The 19,970-nt window shown below is 39.4% G+C and overlaps 1 protein-coding gene and 1 pseudogene across 4 annotated transcripts in view; both read right to left on the bottom strand.

Moving 5' to 3' along the window:
* PHACTR4 (phosphatase and actin regulator 4) overlaps window positions 1–19,970 on the bottom strand; it is an 85,997-nt gene that overhangs the window by 23,608 nt on the left and 42,419 nt on the right. For 3 of the 4 annotated variants that reach the window (XM_045299066.1, XM_045299068.1, XM_045299065.1), the window contains exons 2-3: window positions 1,894–2,067; window positions 1,274–1,354 (exon numbers count right to left, since the gene is read on the bottom strand). In XM_045299066.1, coding sequence (XP_045155001.1) covers window positions 1,274–1,354; window positions 1,894–2,067 — 255 coding nt within the window. Of the gene's footprint in view, window positions 1–1,273; window positions 1,355–1,893; window positions 2,068–2,926; window positions 2,955–19,970 lie in introns of all 4 variants that reach the window. The other variant, XM_045299067.1, reaches the window with a different exon arrangement.
* On the bottom strand, window positions 15,545–16,275 carry LOC101645210 (annotated as a pseudogene).

Genomic DNA, 19,970 nt, shown 5'->3' on the forward strand with positions numbered 1-19,970 from the left:
AGAAAGGTGGGTGAAGGGAGATGTCGGACAGTGTAAGATATGACAAAATAATAATTTATAAATTATCAAGGGTTCATGAGAGAGTGGGGAGAGGGGAAAACGAGGAGCTGATGCAAGGGGCTTAGGTGGAGATCAAATGCTTTGAGAATAATGAGGACAATGAATGTACAAATGTGCTTGACACAATTGATGCATATGTGGATTGTGATAAGAGTTGTATGAGCCCTAATAAAATGATTTTTTTAAAAAGAGAAATTTGCCTCGTTAGAGAAACTTTGGGGCAGCTGGAGCTTTTCATCACTCAATATCCTGAAAAAGGATATTTTTCACCTCCTAACATCTCTGACGTTTTTGGTTTTTGTTTTTTTTTAAACTCAGCGCACTCATATTTTGCTCATTAAGACATTACCCAAAAGCAGAAGTTAAACATGCTCATTACTAATCACGCAGACATGCCAGAAACTGTAAGAAGGACTCCGTCACATTTCCATAGCAATCTCTAGAAGTAAGCAACACTTTTTTGGAATATTTCTTTTAATCTTTTTCCTGCTTTTAATATAGTGTTATACTGTTTAATTTTGTGAGCAAGCAATGCATTCACATGGTTCAAAATCTAAAGAGATCATATTCCATCTGTTTGTGCATTAAGTGTTAATGCTCTACTTGCATTTGCTTATTAGATAGTTTTATTCTTTCACTAAAAGGACCCTAGACAGTTTTAGCATACTGGGATTGCTTGGGCTATGAAGTAGGACTATCCTCCAAAAGAAAATGAAATGCACCAATGTACTACTTTTATGATAAGCTGCTTCATAAAAGTCATACAGTGGAGCAAGTCCTGGCAATATTAAACCAACAATAAAGGTTGAAATAGCAAAATATAACATATACAATAGATAGAAAAAAGACTGGGGCAGCAGATAAATACAATATTGGATTTTTTAAAAGAAAACAACATATCCTGCAGTTGGCACGAAGCTAAGAACATACAGGAAGACAGGGAATGTTTGCCCCTGGGCTCCTTCCCCAAGCATTCAGTTGCCCAGAAGATCAGAGCCAGGAGATGTAGACACTGGAGGAAAAGGTGAATATAAAAAAAAAAAATAAAAAAAAATCACTACAATAGCAAAAGAGCCAACAACCAGGAAAAAAAAAGTGGGGAAAATAGAAAAAGAAAGATTTGATACCTAATCCAGACTGATCACACACCAAGTGCACAAAAAGAGGATTAAAAAAAAAAGAGGCATTATATGCTATTCATTTGCAAACTCACCTTGCTCGGAGTCTTCCAATAGAACCCCTCTTTTAATCAGCTCTTCTCTTGGTTTTCGCATAGAAATCTTTCGCTCTAAAACTAACATTAGTTTGGAAAACAGTACTCAGAAATGTGGCAATAAAAGGTTAATTTTACTCAACATTCTAACTTCATAGGTAAAAAAATAAATTAGTTGAAATTTCTATTCTTAGGACAGACAGAAATCAAAACAAAATCAGGGGAAAAATTTCAAATTAAAAATATTTCTTTCATATTCTGCACTATTGGAAGAGTATTATTTCCAAAAAGGGTTATCTTTGCAAAATTGTAAACTCTTTCTTTTACATTTCAATAAGAAGGCATTTCTAAATGATGTGTGGGTGCCAAGTGGGCAGACTGAAAGAAGCAGCGTCTTTGATTTACGGCTTTTAAATCAGGAACCCCATAGATAAGACTTTCATTCCAATAAAAACGCCAATCTGGGAACAAAGCTACATAATGAGTTGCCATTTGGTTGTTCATTCTGAAATATTAATTTCCTTTTTAATTAGGGAGTTAGAGAAGAGAATGAAAAAGTTAGGCATACTTAAAAATTATGTTTAAATAAAAAAAAGTATGTTTAAATCTTAATATTTTACCTTCTGATGTCTCTTTAAACTTATCACTACTTTTTTTTTTCCGCCACTTCCAGGGTTTGAAGATCTTGCCAAAGCCTGAGAACTTGCTCTTCCTTTTGGTGGGAGGGGTTATGTCTCCCGCTTCCACACTGTCCATGCCCATAGCTGAGTCTGCAGGGAGCTGGCCTGCTTCTTCTGTTATATGGTGAGAAGAAAGAGAAAAGCCAATGTATTATTTCAGCAACATCTCTAAAAGGTCCCTTCCCCTCTTCCTGTGGTGGGTGGAAAGGGTCAGAGCAATGATAAACAATCATGCAGACCGTCAGACTCCTTGACATCACATGGACACCAAACATCAATGTCCCAACAGATAAATCACTAAGGGAGAAAAAGGAACCAAACCAGACTGATACTTTTGGGAAAATATTCAGTGAGACAGTTAGAACCAGGTCAAATCTTTTAAAAGCATCTCACCAAAAGAATGTTTTCCTAACACACATGGGATGATCTAATGTTGCCATTCTCCTCCTCTAGATCTGGGGGACTGCCCATAGTGCTCACGCCCCCCCTGTGTCCCTGAAGCAGGAATTCTACCATTCCTGAGTAATCACTATTCTTGGAGGGTAGCAACTTAAGGGTTAATGCCTAACTGGAATCTGTTTAACTAGATTATTTTATTGTTTCACAAAAAGGACCAGGGAACAGGGTGGGAACAATGGACTTGGTTGGGATAGGAGGGTGGAACATTTTAAAATGGAAAGATACTTTTACAGAAAGTAGAGGTGACATTCCAAAGTTTGTCAATCATAGTATTGCATTAGGGACAAGTCCTGACGGATGTGACAAAAACGAAACAAGAAACAACAAAAACATAGCTGACACATGAATTTACAGGATTGAAATGAAAGGCCAGGAGCCCTTCATTAAGTCCATACATGCAGGGATTAGTTAGTTAGCAGAGAAAGGAGCAGCCGAGAGAGGGGAAAAAAAAAAAAGGCAGGAAGGCAACAACATAAAAAAGCAGGAAGGCAACACAATACAGTTGGCACCCCACCTACTGTCCCAGGGCTTTCTGGAGAAGTCTAGAGGGGAAGAAAAGAGAGTCATGTGGAATAACAGTGGGACCTCTGCTGCACAGTAAAACACCAAGAATCACAGACTATGTTACAGCATGTGAGAAGTTAACAGTCACTGTAAATCATTTAATATCTGAAGCAAAGAACACCTATTTGGAGAGGTAAAAGGGGTACGAGATGCACTTAAAATAAAAACCCAAACACAACAACTTGATTTCTGGCTGTAAATATTTTTCCTATGAGAAAATACAAAATTGAGAATACTGATGTATTTTTAGAAACAGTTACCAATTCAATTTTTTTAAAAGATCAGTCTAATGAAACTTGGTGATATTTCGATTTCCACCAGCATAATTACCAGAGGGCCTGCAGCAAAGACTGCTGACACATTAGTTTTCCGTGCCACGAAGGCAGGTTAGACAAGGTTCTTGGTTACTAAAAGTACAGTATTTTGAGGAAAGGGCAGCGATTCTTTTTATTCCAGTTGCATCACTTATTTGAGGGCATTGCCTACTTGGGTATCAACTATTTTGCTTCTATTAAGTGAAATGCTCTAGGACGGTGGTTCTCAACCTTCCTAATGCTGTGACCCTTTAATACAGTTCCTTGTGTTGTGGTGATTCCCCAACCATAAAATTATTTTTGTTGCTACTTCACAGCTGTCATTTTGCTACTGTTATGAATCGGGCAACTCCCGTGAAAGGGTCGTTCGACCCCAAAGGGGTCGAGACCCACAGGTTGAGAAGCGCTGCTCTAGTATTTGATTATAGCATTGGACCATTATTAAAAATGTTTATTTGCCAGAGACATTAGAACACTGCCATAAAAATTTCCCTCGGTGGTACCCTGGGATAGCTTCCCAAAAACAGCACTTGGGAGAATATGCAGTTTGTTTGTTTTTTGTTTTCTGAGCCAGCCTGCTATTCATTGTCTTTTATTTATTTACTTATTTATTTATTTATTTTTGATAACATAAGTGTTTAATTTTTTTTAAACATTCTATTAGGGGCTCATACAACTGTTATCGCAATCCATACACACATCAATTGTGTAAAGCGCATTTGTACATCATTCTCAAAACATTTTCTCTCCACTTAAACCCCCGACATTAGGTCCTCATGAATATGCTGTTCTGAGTTTAAGACTGTTTAGGTGCCATCGAGTCAGTTCCGAACCTCAGTGACCCTATGCACGACAACACTGCTTGGTCCTGCACCCTCTTCACAAATGTTCCTAAGCCAGATCCCACTGTGGCAGCCACTATGTAAAGATATCTTGTTGAGGGCCTTCTTTGTTGCTGCCTCTCTACTTTAAAGCACTTACTCCAAGGATAATGTCCGTCTCCAAGGACTGGTGTCTCCTGAAAACATGTCCAAAGTATGTAAGATGAAGCCTTGCCATTCTTGCCTCTAACAAGCTTTCTGGCTGTACTTCTTCCAAGACAAATTTGTTTGTTCTTTTGCCATGTTCAATATTCTCTATCAGAAAAATAATTCAAATGTATAGATTCTTCTTCATTCTTCCTTATTCAATGTCCATATACAGATGATAAAATAGAAAATACCATGGCTTGGGTCAGGTACACCTTAGTCCTCAAAGTAATATCCTTGCTCTTGAACCCTCTAAAGAGGTCTTGTGCAGCAGATTTACCCAGTGCAATGTGTCATCTGATCTCTTCAGTGCTGCTTCCCTGAGCACTGATGGTGGATCCAAGCAAATGAAAGCCTCGACAGCTCCCATCGTTACTCCAATTATCATGGTGTTACCTGTTGGGCCAGTTGTGAGATTTTGGTCTTCTTTACACTGAAGATTTTAAGAGTAGGTGCTTTAATTAAGACAGCATTCTCCTAATTATAGAATGCCACTAGAAACTAAAAACAGGTTAGCTTTAAAGAAAACAGTTTATGATATAAACGACTGTGTCCACAGTCACATCCATGGTTTAGAATAGTCCTCCTTTTTCTTTATGTAGAAAACTCCAGTCACTGAATACAAGCAAATCGTGATATTAGTCTGGTAAAGCCTGTGGGAGTGGAGCCTTCAGGATCTTCATTTGCTGATGGGGCATGACTCAAGGCAGAGAAAAACAGCTGCAAACATCTGTTAATGGTCAGAATTTGAAATGTGTGAACCATGAATCAAGGAAAACTGGAAGTCATCAAAAACGAAATGGATGCATAAGCAACAAAGCCCACACGAGAAGCACACCAGCCTGTGTGATCACGAGTGTCGAAGGGCTCAGGTATCAGGCATCAAAGAACAAAAATCCTATCATTGTGAATGAGGGGGGGTGCAGCATGGAGACCCAAAGCCCATCTGTAAGGAACAGGACACATCCCCTTACAGTAGGGTTACGGGGAGGAGACGAACCAGTCAGGGTGCAGTGTAGTAATGATGAAACATACAACTTTCCTCTAGTTCTTAAGTGTAGCCTCCCGCCCCACTCACTATCATGATCCTAATTCTACCTTACAAATCTGGCTAGACCAGAGGATGTACACTGGTGCAGATAGGAACTGGAAACACAGGGAATCCAGGACAGATGATCCCTTTAGGACCAGTGCTGAGAGTGGCAATACTGGGAGGGTGGAGGGAGGGTGGGGAGGAAAAGGGGAACCAATTACAAGGATCTACATATAACTTCCTCCCTGGGGGACAGACAACAGAAAAGTGGGTGAAGGGAGACATTGGACAGTGTAAGATATGACAAAATAATTTATAAATTATCAAGGGTTCATGAGACATGAAGCGGGGAGGGAGGGGAAAAATGAGGAGCTGATACCAAGGGCTCAAGTAGAAAGCAAATGTTTTGACAATGATGATGGCAACAAATGTACAAATGTGCTTGACACAGTGGATGTATGTATAGATTATGATAAGAGTTGTACGAGCCCCTAATAAAGTGATTAAAAAAAAATGAAATGGATGCCCAAAGATCAATGTCCTAGGCATTGTGAGCTGAAATGAACTGATATTAGCCATTTTGAATCGGAAAATCATATAATTTACTATACCAGGAATAATATAATCAAGAGGAATGGCATGGCATACATTGTCAAAAAAGGACATTGCAAAATCAATCAAGAAGTACAATGCTGTCTGTGATAGGATTGTTCTTATCTGCCTTTGGGAAATCCAATGAATACAACTATTATTCAAATTTATGCACCAACCACAAAGCTAGTAACGAAGAAAGGAACAGTAGTTGGAAAATATGGTTTTGGTGATAGAAACAAAGCTGGAGATGGCATGATAGAATTTTTCAAGACCAATGACTTGTTCATAACAAACACCTTTCAACAACACAAAGGGTGACCACACGTGAATTTCCCCAAATGGAATACACAGACATCAAATTGATTACATCTGTGGGAATAAATGCTGGAGAAGCTCAATTATCAGCAGCTAAAATCAGGCCAGGGCTGACCATCATTTGCTCATATGTAAGTTCAGGTTAAAACTAAAGAAAATTAAAACAAGTCCATGGGAGCCAAAACACAACTTTGAGTCTATCTTACATGAGTTTCGAGAATATCTCATGAACAGATTTGCTTCACTGAAAATTAATGACAAAAGACGCAATAAGTTGTGGGAGGACATCAAGAACATCATTCATGAAGAAAGCAAAAAGCCATTAAAAGACAGGAAAAAATAAGGGGCAGCTCAAGAAGACAAACTAAAATATTATAATGAAATGAGCCAAGACCTAGGGTTAAAAAAACAAAAAGGAACATGCTCAAGCATATCTTAAACTGAGAGAACTCAAGAAGAAATTCAAGCATCAAGTTACAATATTGAAAGATTCTGTGGATGAAATAACGAATGATGCAGGGAGCATCAAATGAAGACGGAAAAAATACACAGATTCACTATACCAAAAAGAACTAATCCACATTCAACCATTTCAGGACGCAGTATATGAGCACAAACCAATGGGGCTGAAGGAAGAAGTTTAAGCTGTACTGAGAACATTAGCTAAAAACAAGACTCCAGGAACTGATGGAATAACGACTGAAATGTTTCCACAAGCTGATGAAGCACTTACTCATCTATGCCAAGAAATTTGGAAGATAGTTACTTGGCAAACTGACTGGAAGAGATCTATATTTGTACCCATTCCCAAGAAAGGTAACTCAGCAGAATGCTCAAACCATAGAACAATATCACTGATGTAACGTGCAAACAAAATCTTGCTGAAGATCATTCACCAACGCTCGCAGATGTTTGTTGACCAGGAGCTGCCAGAGGTTCAGGCCAGATTCGGAAGAGGATATGAAACATTGCTGATGTCAGCTGGATCTTAGCCAAAAGCAGAGAATACAAGAAAGATGTTTGTGTTTTATAGACTATGCCAAAGCATTCAACTGCATAGATCATAACAAACTATGGATAACCTTGAGAAGAATAGGAGTTGCTGAATACTTCATTTTGCTCATGTACAACTTGTACATGGATCAAGAGGCAGTTGTGCACACAGCACAAGAGCATGCTGCATGGTTTAAAATCAGCAAAGGCATGCGCCAGGTTGTATCCTGTCACTATACTTATTCAATGTGTATGCTGAGCAAATCAACAAAGAAGTTACATTATATGAAGAAGAATGTGACATCAGGATTGGACGAAGGCTAATTCACAACCTGACAAATCCAGTTGACACAATCATGCTTGCTGAAAGGGAAGACTGGAAGCACTTGCTGATGAAGCTCAAGGATTGCAGTCTTCAATGTGGATTACAACTCAACGTAAAGAAGACAAAATCCTTACAACTGGCCCAATAGGTCGGATCATGATAAAAGGAGAAAAGATCAAAGTTGTCAAGGATTTTGTTTTTCTTGGACCCCCAACCAACATTTATGGAAGTAACAGTCAAGAGTTGCAGTAAGTCAATCTACTGCACAAGACCTCTTTAGAGTATTGAAGGGCAAAGACGTTACTTTGAGGACTAAGGTGTGCTTGACCCAACCCAGAGTGTTTTCCACTGCCCCATATGCATGTAAAAGTTTGACATTAAATAAGGAAGAGTGATGAAAAAGTGGTGGATGTGAATTGTGGAGCTGGTTAAAAATATTGAAAATATGGACTGCTAAAAGAATACAAAGATCCGCCTTGGAAGAGGTAAAGCCACAGAGCTCCTTAGAGGCAGAATGGCAAGGCTTTGTCTTACATATTTTGGACAATTGTGAGGAGACACCAATCTCTGGAGAAGGACATCATACGTGGTAAAGTGGAGGGGCACCATAAGAGAGAGAGACCCTCAAAGAGATGGCCTGATACAGTGGCTGCCACAAAGTGCTCAGACACAGGAACAATTGTGAGGAGGGCACAGGACTGTGCAGTGTTTTGTACATTGTGCATAGGGCTGTTATGTGTGGGGACCGACCTGAGGCACCTAACGACAACAATAACAGTAACATCTCTCATGTGCAGAGTCCCTGGGGTGCAAACAGGGAAACGCTTGACTGTTAGTCCAAAGGTTGGTGGCGCAACACATCCAGAGGGTGCCTTCAAAAACAGGCCTGATGATTGACTTCTAAAAGGTCACAGCCTTGAAAAACCCACGGCAACTAAGGAAACTAACATGTTCTCTGTGTGCTTGAAGAGAAAGTAGTTTGCAGTTGTTAGGTGTAGTATTTTATATATGCCAAGTAGGTCAAGGTGATTAATCATGTGATACAAATAATTAACATTCTTGTGATTTGCTTGTCGATTACTGAGAGGTATGGTTAACATCTCCAGCAATGAAAGCGGACTTGGTTCTCTGCGGTTAGTTCTCTCAACTTTGCTTTATGTACTTTGAAGCTATGTTATTAGGTACACATGGATACAAATGTATGGTTATTATATTGTCCAGTTGACTTGACCGTTTTAACATCACAAAATATCCTCTAGCATTCTAGTAACACGTTTGCCTTGATGTTTTTCTATTTGGTTTGATGATCAGTGACTTACGGTTGTTTGTTTGTTTTTAATTTGGGTGAAAATACACAACAAAACATACACTGTCTCAGCAACTACTAAATGCGCAAATAAGCAGACAATCATTAACCTTTAATTGAAGTGTTTAGTCTATTTACATTCACATCTTTACTGATATAGTTGGGTCTACCATTTTTGGTGCATCAACTCCTCACTGACATGATTATGTTCCAAAGACAAGTTTTTAAGCAAAATCACCGCTATATGAGTTGAGGGCTATGCTGTATTTGGCACTGGTGTACATCTTGGGAGGAGTACCCTGGTTTTCCACAACCACAGGGCCTGTGAGGGTTGGGAGTTATGAAGGGCAGGGACCCACCTCATACTCCATCCACCTTGACACTGCAGACTGGCGCAGGCTCCCTTTGCACTGACCTCAGCACCTCTACAGTCTCCTCTGGCCTCTCTGTACTCTTCTGTGACCTTGTATCATCACACTGTTGCTCTGACTCCTCATGGCCAAACTGAAACTTTGAGGACAAATGGAAGAAAGCGTATGTGGCTAGTGAGCTGACGTCCTTTTTGTGACCCAGCTTAGGTCTCCATATATGACTAAGGTGTGGCTGCAGCTGTGTGTGGGCAGGCCTGGACCTTTAGAGGCACTGTCAATAATTGTTGTAAATTTGACATAAATGTCAGATAATATGATAGTAAAAACGTGAGGAGTAAATGTATTATTTAACAGGTTTTCATTTCTTGACTTACTCTAATCTATCTTATATTAGTTCTTTTACTGCTTCCTGAATAAGAACTTTGTAACTATTAAATTCCGCCTATTTTTCCCTTTGTGCTACTGTTGCTATTTATTTCCTTTCTACGTACATGTAACATTAAACATAGAAAGCATTATTGCTATTTCAACTAACTATTCTTACACACACACACACACACACACACACACACACACACACACACACACCCCTCCCTTCTTGGACCGCTTTTCTTTGTGTGTTTCAGTTTGGATATGTCCCATTTACCTGTGTTGTTGTTCTTGTTTGGTGCCATCAGGTCCATTTTGACCCATAACAAGCCCTATGTACAATGGAACGAAACACTGTTTCCTCCTTCACCAGCCCCATAATTACTATGTTTAAGGCCACTGTTGCAGTCAGTGTGTCAATCCATCTCATGAGGTATTTTTCAATGACCCTCCACTTTACCCAGCACAATGTTCCTTTCAGGAACTGGTCCCTAATCACATACCTAGCGACAAAGTCTTGACATCCTCAATTCCAAGGAGTCACTCTGTTGCACTTTTGCCAAGATTTATTCATTCTTCTGGCAGTCCATGGTATATTTAATATTCTTTGTCAATAACATAACCCAAATGCATACAATCTCCTATGGTTTTCCTCATTTACCATGCAGCTGTTACATGCATATAAAGCAACTGAGAATACTATGGTTTGGATCAGGTGCCTCTTGGTCTACAAAGTGACATCTTTATTTTATTTTTTATAGTTGCATCTTTATTTGAAAGTCTCATCTGCCAACTCAGCGCTTTCCACCATCTGGGAAGCGGAAACGTTCCCGGGTCTCACAATCTTGCCGAGGCGCTGCCTTTGCGGGGGCCTTGGCAGCAGCCACTGCTGGCTTGAGAGGCTTGCTCCGCCCGGTCTGCTTCCCTGGCAGCCCCGAGAGCCTGTTCTCATTGGGCCTCCTCACTTCAGGTTTCCGATGCCTCTTGGCCTTTATATCTGCAGGAGATGGCCCGGCGAGGGCCCGCTGGAATTGCACTGCATGGCGAGTTCTTTTGAATTTCTTCCAATTATTCCTTTTGGGGTTTCCTTCTGAAGAGAACAGTCCAGTTTATCTGCCGAGGGCTCCTCTGGGAAAGGATGCTGATTTGCATTTTGCATGAAGAAACTGGAAAATCTTTCCATCAGTCCTGGCGTGGTGCCTCCTGTGTCCAGGGTAAATATCGTACCTGCTGAAACTACACAGCTCAACCTTCATGGCTGCAGCAGCAGAGGGACAAGGAAGATGGCAAAGCCCATTCTTGTCTTTTAACACTTTACAAAGGTCTCTTAGCCATTGAAGACCAATACCCGTAACTGTGTTAATAAAGTGTTAATAAAGGATACTAGAGAAAGTAGTTTATAGTAGAGGGAATAAGTTGTTTCTGCAAAGGACCAAAGGTAAACATCTTTTCTTTCTCCCTAAATCTACCATGATGTTGACACCAGAGGGAAATCATAAGACCATCATCCCATCAAGTGTCCTAAAAATGAAGGATGTATGGGGTTGGGTCCTCACAAAAAATCAAATGATAATATAGAGGGAGCTGGCCAAGCTTTCCCTTCATAATCCCCATTGTATTTTCAAGAGTCTATGGCCAGCTGAGAGTATAGGGGGACTAATGAAACAAGAACTGCTCTATTATTAAATTCTTTTGGACACGCATTGTTTTATTATCTAACTAGGTATATTTTGTAAGAATAATAGTGGCCAGGCCCATGCATTAAATATTTTTTAAAATTTCAATTTCATATAAATTATATAAGACCATTTTCTTTAATAAAGGCCTGAGTTTTTATAACATTTACACAAGTTTAGAAAACACAGCTTGGCTGGAAGCTGCCCAAGCATGTTATTTCTGATAGTGTTATTTAGGATGGTAAACAGCTGAGAATGACTGACATGCACCAACAAAAAGGACATAAATAAAATAAAAATTTGATACAAACAAGGAAACACTGAAGATATTATGGGTGTTTTAGTAAAGTGTGGTGATGAAATTAGATGGTGCCCAGCTATCAGATAGAATAGCATCTGGGGTCTTAAAGGCTTGTTTCCAAACAAGCAGCCACCTAAGTAAGATGTCAACTGAGAAGAAGCACATCAGTGATTTAACATATATAAATGATATGATCCAAATTCACAGGAGGGAATAGTATCAGAGCTTAAACTGTGAGATTCTGGTGTGCAGATGGATGACAGTGGAAGCCCAAAATACATGGGCAGGATAAGCCTCCGATGATTTCCCTCTAACCCTAATTGAGGGATAGGTATAACCAGGTTACCAGACAGAGTATTTGAGAGACAACTATAGTACATTAAAGTGATAAATCTTTGAGAAACGATGTACAAATGCGCTTTACACAATTGATGTGTGTATGGATTGGGATAACAGTTGTATGAGCCCCTAATAAAATGTTAAAAAAAACCAAAAAACATATGTACAAATGTATTTGATACAATTGATGTATGGATTGCTACAACAGCTGTAAAAGCCCCCAATAAAATGATTCATTAATTTTTAAAAAAGAAAAAAAATAAATAAAGTGATAAATCTGACTTGAATGGTAAAAATCTTGTCACTTATCTCCCTTCTGATACACTTTGGGCTTGATCTGGTTTTTAATATTTTTTGTGGGTTTTTATTTCACCCCATACCATTTTGGGGGTTATCTCTTGTATTTTGTCATTGTTGTTAGCCTTCTTGACTCTTTGTTATTCTATGTTGTTCAGTATATGAAACCCAGGACAGGGACATCTATAGAGACAACTACTAGAATAAGGGCTCCTGGGGGTACAGCCAGGGAAATAACGGAGAGCTGATAGCAAGGAGTTCAAGAAGGAAGAAAATGTTTTGAAATGGATTTTGGTTCCAATTGTGCAACATTGCCTGATACGACTGAACTATGGAATGGTATGATGTCTGGATTCAGTCCTAATAAAATGGTCTGGAAAAAATTTGATATGAACAATATTATACATCTATTTCAAAGGAAAAATGAAGTTTCTAGAGGATTTAATTATGGAGAAACAGTTGTACCAGAAAGGATAAAAATAGTATATAAGTTAATGACACCATTCTCTAAACTGCTAAAATATACCAGACAAAGGAGTGGAACACAATAAACCAAAATGCAAATATCATGTGATGGTAAGACTGATGGATTACTTTGTCTAGTTTCTTTTATTTTTTGTTTTAAATTTCTTTATTTATTTTAAATTAAAAGATCATTTTATTGGGGGCTCTTACAACTCTTATAACAATCCACACATCAAGTATACCAAGCATATGTGTACATATGTTGCAATCATTCTTTTCTAGACATTTACTCTCTAATGAGCCCTTGGTATCAGCTCCCCCCCCCCACCATTTTTCTTTTTATAGTAAACCTACATAGCTTTTATAATTGAAAAGTCAAATGAACTCCTTTGTACACTGGAAAGCAGCAGCTTTCAAGTTTATGACAGTCAACAAATCAGTCCAGCATATACATCAATGCACAAGAGAAAAAAATTCTTTCTAACCTGAACATTAAAACCCAAATCCCTTGCCACTGAGTCAATTCTGACTCATAGTGGCCCTACAGGAAGAAGTCCTCCTCTCCAGGGTTTCCATGACTGTGGGGCTGTACAGGAACAGACTACTACACCTTGCTTTCACAGAGTAGCTGGTAGGTTCAAACTGCAATCGAGTGCTTATTCCCCACGATAAAAATCTATTATTTCCCACATGAAAATCATAATCTGGAAAATGTTGTAGAATATACATTCTTACCAAAAACTTTTAAAAAGGCAGTTACTGAGGCTGCTATGTACAACCAAACATCTCATGGGGTTTGGTTTCTTGGCTTGGGAGTGTAGTTGGGGTCATGGTTTTGGGAACATCTTGGTTAATTTGAGTAATACTTAGTTTAGTGCTTCTAGTCTACTTTCTAGGTCACTGTGCAGTCCTTAGGCCCTTAAAAGCTTGTCAAGTACACTTGTTCTCTATTCACCTGGAGCAACAAAGCAGGATAATCAGGAGTAGGAGAAGGAAATGAAATGTGTGGCTAGTTGTCTCTATGAACAATTGCCTTCTCTGCTATGAGACCAAAAGAACTGGCTAGTGCCCCGCCACAAAAAGAAACCAAAAATACCACCAAATTCACTGATGCAGAGTCGATGCTGACTCACAGGGACCCTGAGACAGGGCAGAACTGCTCCTGTGGTTTCCAAACTGTAACTCCATATGGAAGTAGAAAGCTTGGTCTTTCTCCTAGGATGGTGCCCAGTTATCATTAATAAACATTTTGATCAAAGATTTTACAGAAGAATCCTGATTAAAGCAGGGGAAATGTACAACAGGATTTCAAGTTCTCATAGACTCCAGTCTTCTGGCACTACTGGAGGTAAGATGAACCCCTGAAACTACTGGCTTGAGGTGATTTAAAAAATCTTAAAAAAAAAAATCATTTTATTAGGGGCTCATACAACTATTATCAAAATCCATACATACATCAATTGTGTAAAGCACATTTGTACATTCATTGCCCTCATCATTCTCAAAACATTTCCTTTCCACTTAAGCCCCTGGCACTAGGTCCTCATTTTTCCCCTCCCTCCCCGCTCCCCCTTCCCTCATGAGCCCTTGATAATTTATAAATTATTATTTTGTCATATCTTGCCCTGTCCAACGTCTCCCTTCACCCACTTTTCGGTTGTCTGTCCCCGAAGGAGGAGGTCACATATAGTTCCTTGTAATCGGTTCCCTCTTTCCAACGCCACTCACACTACTGGTCCTGAAGGGATCATCCGCCCTGGATTCCCTGTGTTTCCAGTTCCTATCTGTACCAGTGTACATCCTCTGGTCTAGCCAGACTTGCAAGGTAGAATTCATGTCATGATAGTGGGGGCGGGGAAGAAGCATTTAGGAACTAGAGGAAAGTTGTATTTTTAATCGTTGCTACATCACACCCTGACTGGCTCGTCTCCTCCCCGAGACCCCTCTGCAAGGGGATCTCCAGTGGCCTACAAATGGGCTTTGGGTCTCCACTCCACACTCCCCCCATCATTCACTATGATAAGATTTTTTGTTCTGATGATGCCTGATACCCGATCCCTTCGACACCTGGTGATCGCACCGGCTGGTGTGCTTCTTCCATGTGGGCTTTGTTGCTTCTGAGCTGGATGGCCGCTTGTTTACCTTCAAGATTTTAAGACCCCAGATGCTATATCTTTTGATAGCCGGGCACCATCAGCTCTCTTCGCCACATTTGCAAGGCTGTTCACCTCCCTGGGCTATATTCAGAAGGAATTCAACCATGTGTGGACCCTGCAAATAGATTTTGTGTTTCCATTGTTATCCATTCAGCAGCAACGGACAAATGTGCACCCAGTAAATTTAAATAATTTATTAAATTTTATCTCTAGTTCCTATAGCTTGAGATTGTACTCATAGGTAACGAGGAAAATATGCTTAAAAGAACATTTAAAACCAAGTACACTGTAAAGTCGATTATGTAGTTAGGTTAAAAGGTAATATCTTATCATTTGATGTCCTTTTTGACACACTTTAAAGTTTTTAGTATTTTCAGTTTGGGGGTTGACTTTTTTCTATGTTTTGCTCACTCGCTGTTTTTTGTTTGTTTGTTTGTTTGCTTCTTTGTTTGGTAAAATTTTCTGTATATGAAATCCAGAATAGATAAATCTATAGAGACAGTAACTGGATTATTACCTGGGGGTAGTGTAGGGGAAGATGGAGGTAATGGGGAGCTAATGAGTTTAAGAAGACAATGTTCTGAAATTGTGGTGATGATTACACACTCTTTTTTTTTCCCATTTCAAAGCAGTCACTGTTTTATTAAGAAACCAGATTACAAAAATAATCATGGCAGATAGATATCTTAATTCATCCTTCTAATAAGCCTGTTGATCTGGTCTTCCCTGTTGCCTGCATCTCCACCTTCTACGAAATGGGGGGGCTTTTTCTTCATCCCACCTCGTGGAGAAGATCATGTGAAGGGCCACAAGAAGTTATTTGCGTCTTTGAAGCATTTCCCAACAGCATAGATCTCATGAATCTGATCCTCCATGCAGATGGTGCCATATTGACCAAGAGACCGTGCAATCAGAGTGTTAGCTGTCAGGCAACACGCTTCTTAGTGATTTTGCCATCACCACGCTTGTAGATGAGTTCATTCACAGACGTCAGGTTTGGGTACCTCCATGTAATAGATGGCTCCACAATCCTCAGCCTGTTCATTGAAGCCTTGTTCAGCTTTACACAGGTGCCAGTGACAATCTGGCGAAGGCGAAGAAGCTGCAATACTTGTCGAACCTGGGGGCTCACACCATTGACACCTCTGCTCCTGAGAACAAACGCCAGCGTGGGCTCTCCAGGCACACAGAAGTTGCCAGCTTTCCTCGCCACCCGAGCCATTCGGATTTCAGTTCTGTCCATCTGCCTGTAGTCCTTGTGATAGTGCTTAGCTTTCTCGTAGATCAGCTTCCTCCTTGCCTTTTGAAGCATCTTTTGGGCAAACTTCTTTCTTAGGCGTTTGATCTTCAGTTCTGCGAAATTCCTTCGCTTTTTCTTAAGGGTCTCTGGAACAGCAGGGTCCTTCTTCTCCGCGACAGCCTCCAGCATACACACTCTTCTTACTGTGATTAAATTGTATGTTGCGTGAAGCATATGCCAATAAAATCACTTTTAAAAAGAGTGAAAAAGTAAAGTATGCTAAAATCCTTAACAGCAGCGAGTGGTGAACTGATTGAAAACATTAATCTCTAAAACATTCTTAACTAGTAATTAATGGACTCTGACTCTGGTGAACCCATGTGTATCAATAAGCAGAACTGTTTCTATAGGGTTTTTGTTACTGTTGCTGTGTGCCATTAAGTTTTTTCTTTTACAAAAACGCTTTATTGTGAATTGGGTGGAGGTTCACAGAGCATTTTCCATTCAAAATGTCTTATTTTATGTCATTGATGGTAACCTCTACAATGTAATATCACTTATGCCACTGTCTCCCTGTCGGTTTCCAGACCTCCTCTTTTCCTAACCTTTCAGAACTTTTTTAGGTAAATGCTGCCCCTTTGACCTCAAATGGTTGATTCTTCTAAGGTGTACACTCTTCACTAATGTTACTGTTCCCTTTATAGACCTACTATTTGGTTCAAAATTGAGACATGAGGGTGAGTTCATGTCCAGGCCTAAAAGGAGGTTAAGGGGTTCCAGGGCTATTTATTTTAAACAATTTTGAGGTCTGTTCCATACTTTTCTCCCACTTTACCCAGGACTTTCTAATGTGATCCCTTTCAGAGGAGTTGGTAGTAGCTGGGCACCATTTAGTTCTTCTGGTCCAGGGTTGTGGAGACTGATGATGATTACATGGTCCATTGGACGAATTGTTTCCATGCGTCTTTGATTTTCTTTGCTCTTCTTTGCTCAGGGCAGGGCGAGATTAGTAGTTGTATCTATAGTGTTTTCAGTGGCTGATTTTTTTTAGACCTGTAGTGCTGTGCCTTTCTTTCAAGGTGCCTTTGGGTGAACTTGAGCCTCTGATCATTTGATTAGCAGTCAAGATCTTACCCTGTCTGTACTCAGGGATTCCATCGCTTTCTTAGATCTATTAAAACTGGCACACTAGTTCAAGCTTTTTACTATAACTTTTTGGCAGACAGGAAGACAGTCAAGAACATCCCTTAGAAAACTGCAATAGGAATTATACAATTGTAAAAATATGTTTCAGTAGCTACAAATCACCCTTTTGAAAAGGTAACACAATTATGTTTCAAATTTATTCTATACTCATAAAGAACTGAGACAGGGTGAGCTTGAAACTGTTTATAAGCAAGTTTTCATCTGAACCATTTGTTTTCAGCATCTCTAATTTTATGACCAGTCTCCTCCCATTTCCAACTTAACAGAAGAAATATGTTTGAAGTCATGTCTGGAATAGCCCATTGTTTCTGCTTAAACTAGCCATGGCATTTAAAATGGCCTTATGAATTTTATTTCATTTTTTATAATGAGAGTCACAGGAGGCCTGGTTGTGCTACTGGGTAAGCCAGATGGTGGGCAGTTCAAACCTACCATCTGCTCCAAAGGAGAAAAATGAGGCTGTCTGTTCCCATAAAGATTTACAGCCTCAGACACCCGTCTCTTTCCTCATTTTCCTTTGTCAGAAAAAAAGGCTTATGGCTGGCTATATATTTACAATTAGGTGTTCCAAAGAAAACATTTTGAGTCATGCAACTGCAGGCCACTAAGAAAGCCTATCACTGGGTTGGAAATATTTTTTTTTAGAGGAAAAAGCAGATAACTAACAAATTACAGTTTGGTGTTTCCTCTTTGGGTAATACCTTGAAATCATGCCCTGATATTCATTTAAATTACTTACTGCCTCATTCAAGTTGTGGCACACCACACATTTCATACACTTTGGGGGCTCATATTTAGTGGTTTCAGCTGACATTCCAGGGCGATTTTAAAACACATGTATAAATACTATTATTAAAAAAAAAACCTGCTTTGCACCCTTAAATAACTTGTAAATATTTATTCTCTCCATTGGAAATACATATTATATTACTTGGAGATAAGTGATAAAACAGGACAAACATGCCCTAAAGCAGCAGTTCTCAAAACCTGTGGGTCAGGACCCCTTTTTGGGGTTGAACGACCCTTTCATAGGGGTCACCTGATTCATAACAGTAGCAAAATTACAGTTATGAAGTAGCAATGAAAATAATTTTATGGTTGGGGTGGGTCACCACAACATGAGGAACTGTATTACAGAGTTGTGGTATTAGGAAGGTTGAAGACCACTGCTCTAAAGTCAAAGACAGTGTTCATTTTAGAATCAGATTTACAACCAATTCTCAATCATCCAATTAGGAGACAAGGTGAGGGAGGCACAGGCATCTGGGGTCCATAATAAACTTCGTAGTTCTCAATCTCTCCCTCCATATGTTTACATTTTGGTGATAAGTGACATTAACTACTGGGTCTGAGTTCTGATTCTATGTCTTACATCTTAACAGGTTTTAAAAGATATTTAAAGTATACAGAGTTCTCTCATTGTATTCATAAAAATATTATATAATAAAAAATTTTTGAAGTTAACAGTTTTTGCTCAACAAGATATATACTAAAGTCTCAAAGAGTACATTTTTCTTATACACCTATGAATAGCAACTATAATAGTTCTTTGCTCAATTGTATTTCATGCCCACCAAACTATAACAGATCTTCTTTTTAACAGTATGTTAATAGCACCAGAACATTTTTAATGGAGAAAACCAAGTTATGAAAATCATGTTATTATTATTACTCATATTTGCCTTATAAAAAAGGGATTACTTTTATATTTAAAGAATTATTTTAGAAAATGGCTCGCCCTCCTCTCTCCCTGTGCTGTGCGTGGACCTGGCTGTCGAGATCAGGAGACACATGAAGCTACGCTGATGGAGCTCAAGCCCTGGAGCTGGAGGAGCCATGTGGAGATCCCTGCCAGCACTGAGATGCTTCCACCGCTACTGGATCCACAAGACTTTCCACTCACTGGCCTGTGATCTTCCTGCATTCAGGCTGCATGAGTCTGAAGAGGAATTTATAGACTTATCAATGACTTCAGGATGGTAAACCCTCCTACTGAAGAGCAGCCAGGTGACTTTCTTCATGCCTGCCCATTACCCCCACCTGCCCGAGTCTCTGTCAAACTGAAGTGTGAACCATACTTCTCAATCTAGGGATCATTTATTTTATAAAAGCCTTAGAATATTAAAAAAAAATAGAAAAAGGAAATGACAACAAAATTACAGAGTGCAAACATGCCTCTAATGAACAAAGGAGGCTTTGTTAACAGAAGGTCAGTAACTTCCCTTAGATTTATTACAAAGCTCTGGCCTTAAGCAGAGTGGCCAAACACAGTCAGGGAATAGGTCTCTCTTCACTTTGTGAAAGAATGAAGATTCCAAATGGGGACCTATACATAGACCAAGAGGCAGTCATTTGAACAGAAAGAACAAGGGAATACTGCATGGTTTAAAACCAGGAAAGGTGTGTGTCAGGTTTGTGGCCCTTTCATCACACTGAACAAATAATCCAAGAAAGTGGACTAAATGGAGAAAAATAAGGCATCAGGATTGGAGGAAGGCTCATTAACAAGCTGAACTATGCAGATGACAAAACCTTGCTTGTTGAAAGCCAAGAGAACTGGAAGCACTTATTGATGAAGATAAAAAACTAGAGCCTTCAATATGGATTAAACCTCAACATTAAAAAAAAATCTCACAACTGGACCAATAAGTGATATAATAATAAAA

Source organism: Echinops telfairi, unplaced genomic scaffold (genome assembly GCF_000313985.2).
Source record: "Echinops telfairi isolate 266 unplaced genomic scaffold, ASM31398v2 ScPeMD7_7457;HRSCAF=8495, whole genome shotgun sequence".
Lineage (NCBI taxonomy): Eukaryota > Metazoa > Chordata > Mammalia > Afrosoricida > Tenrecidae > Echinops > Echinops telfairi.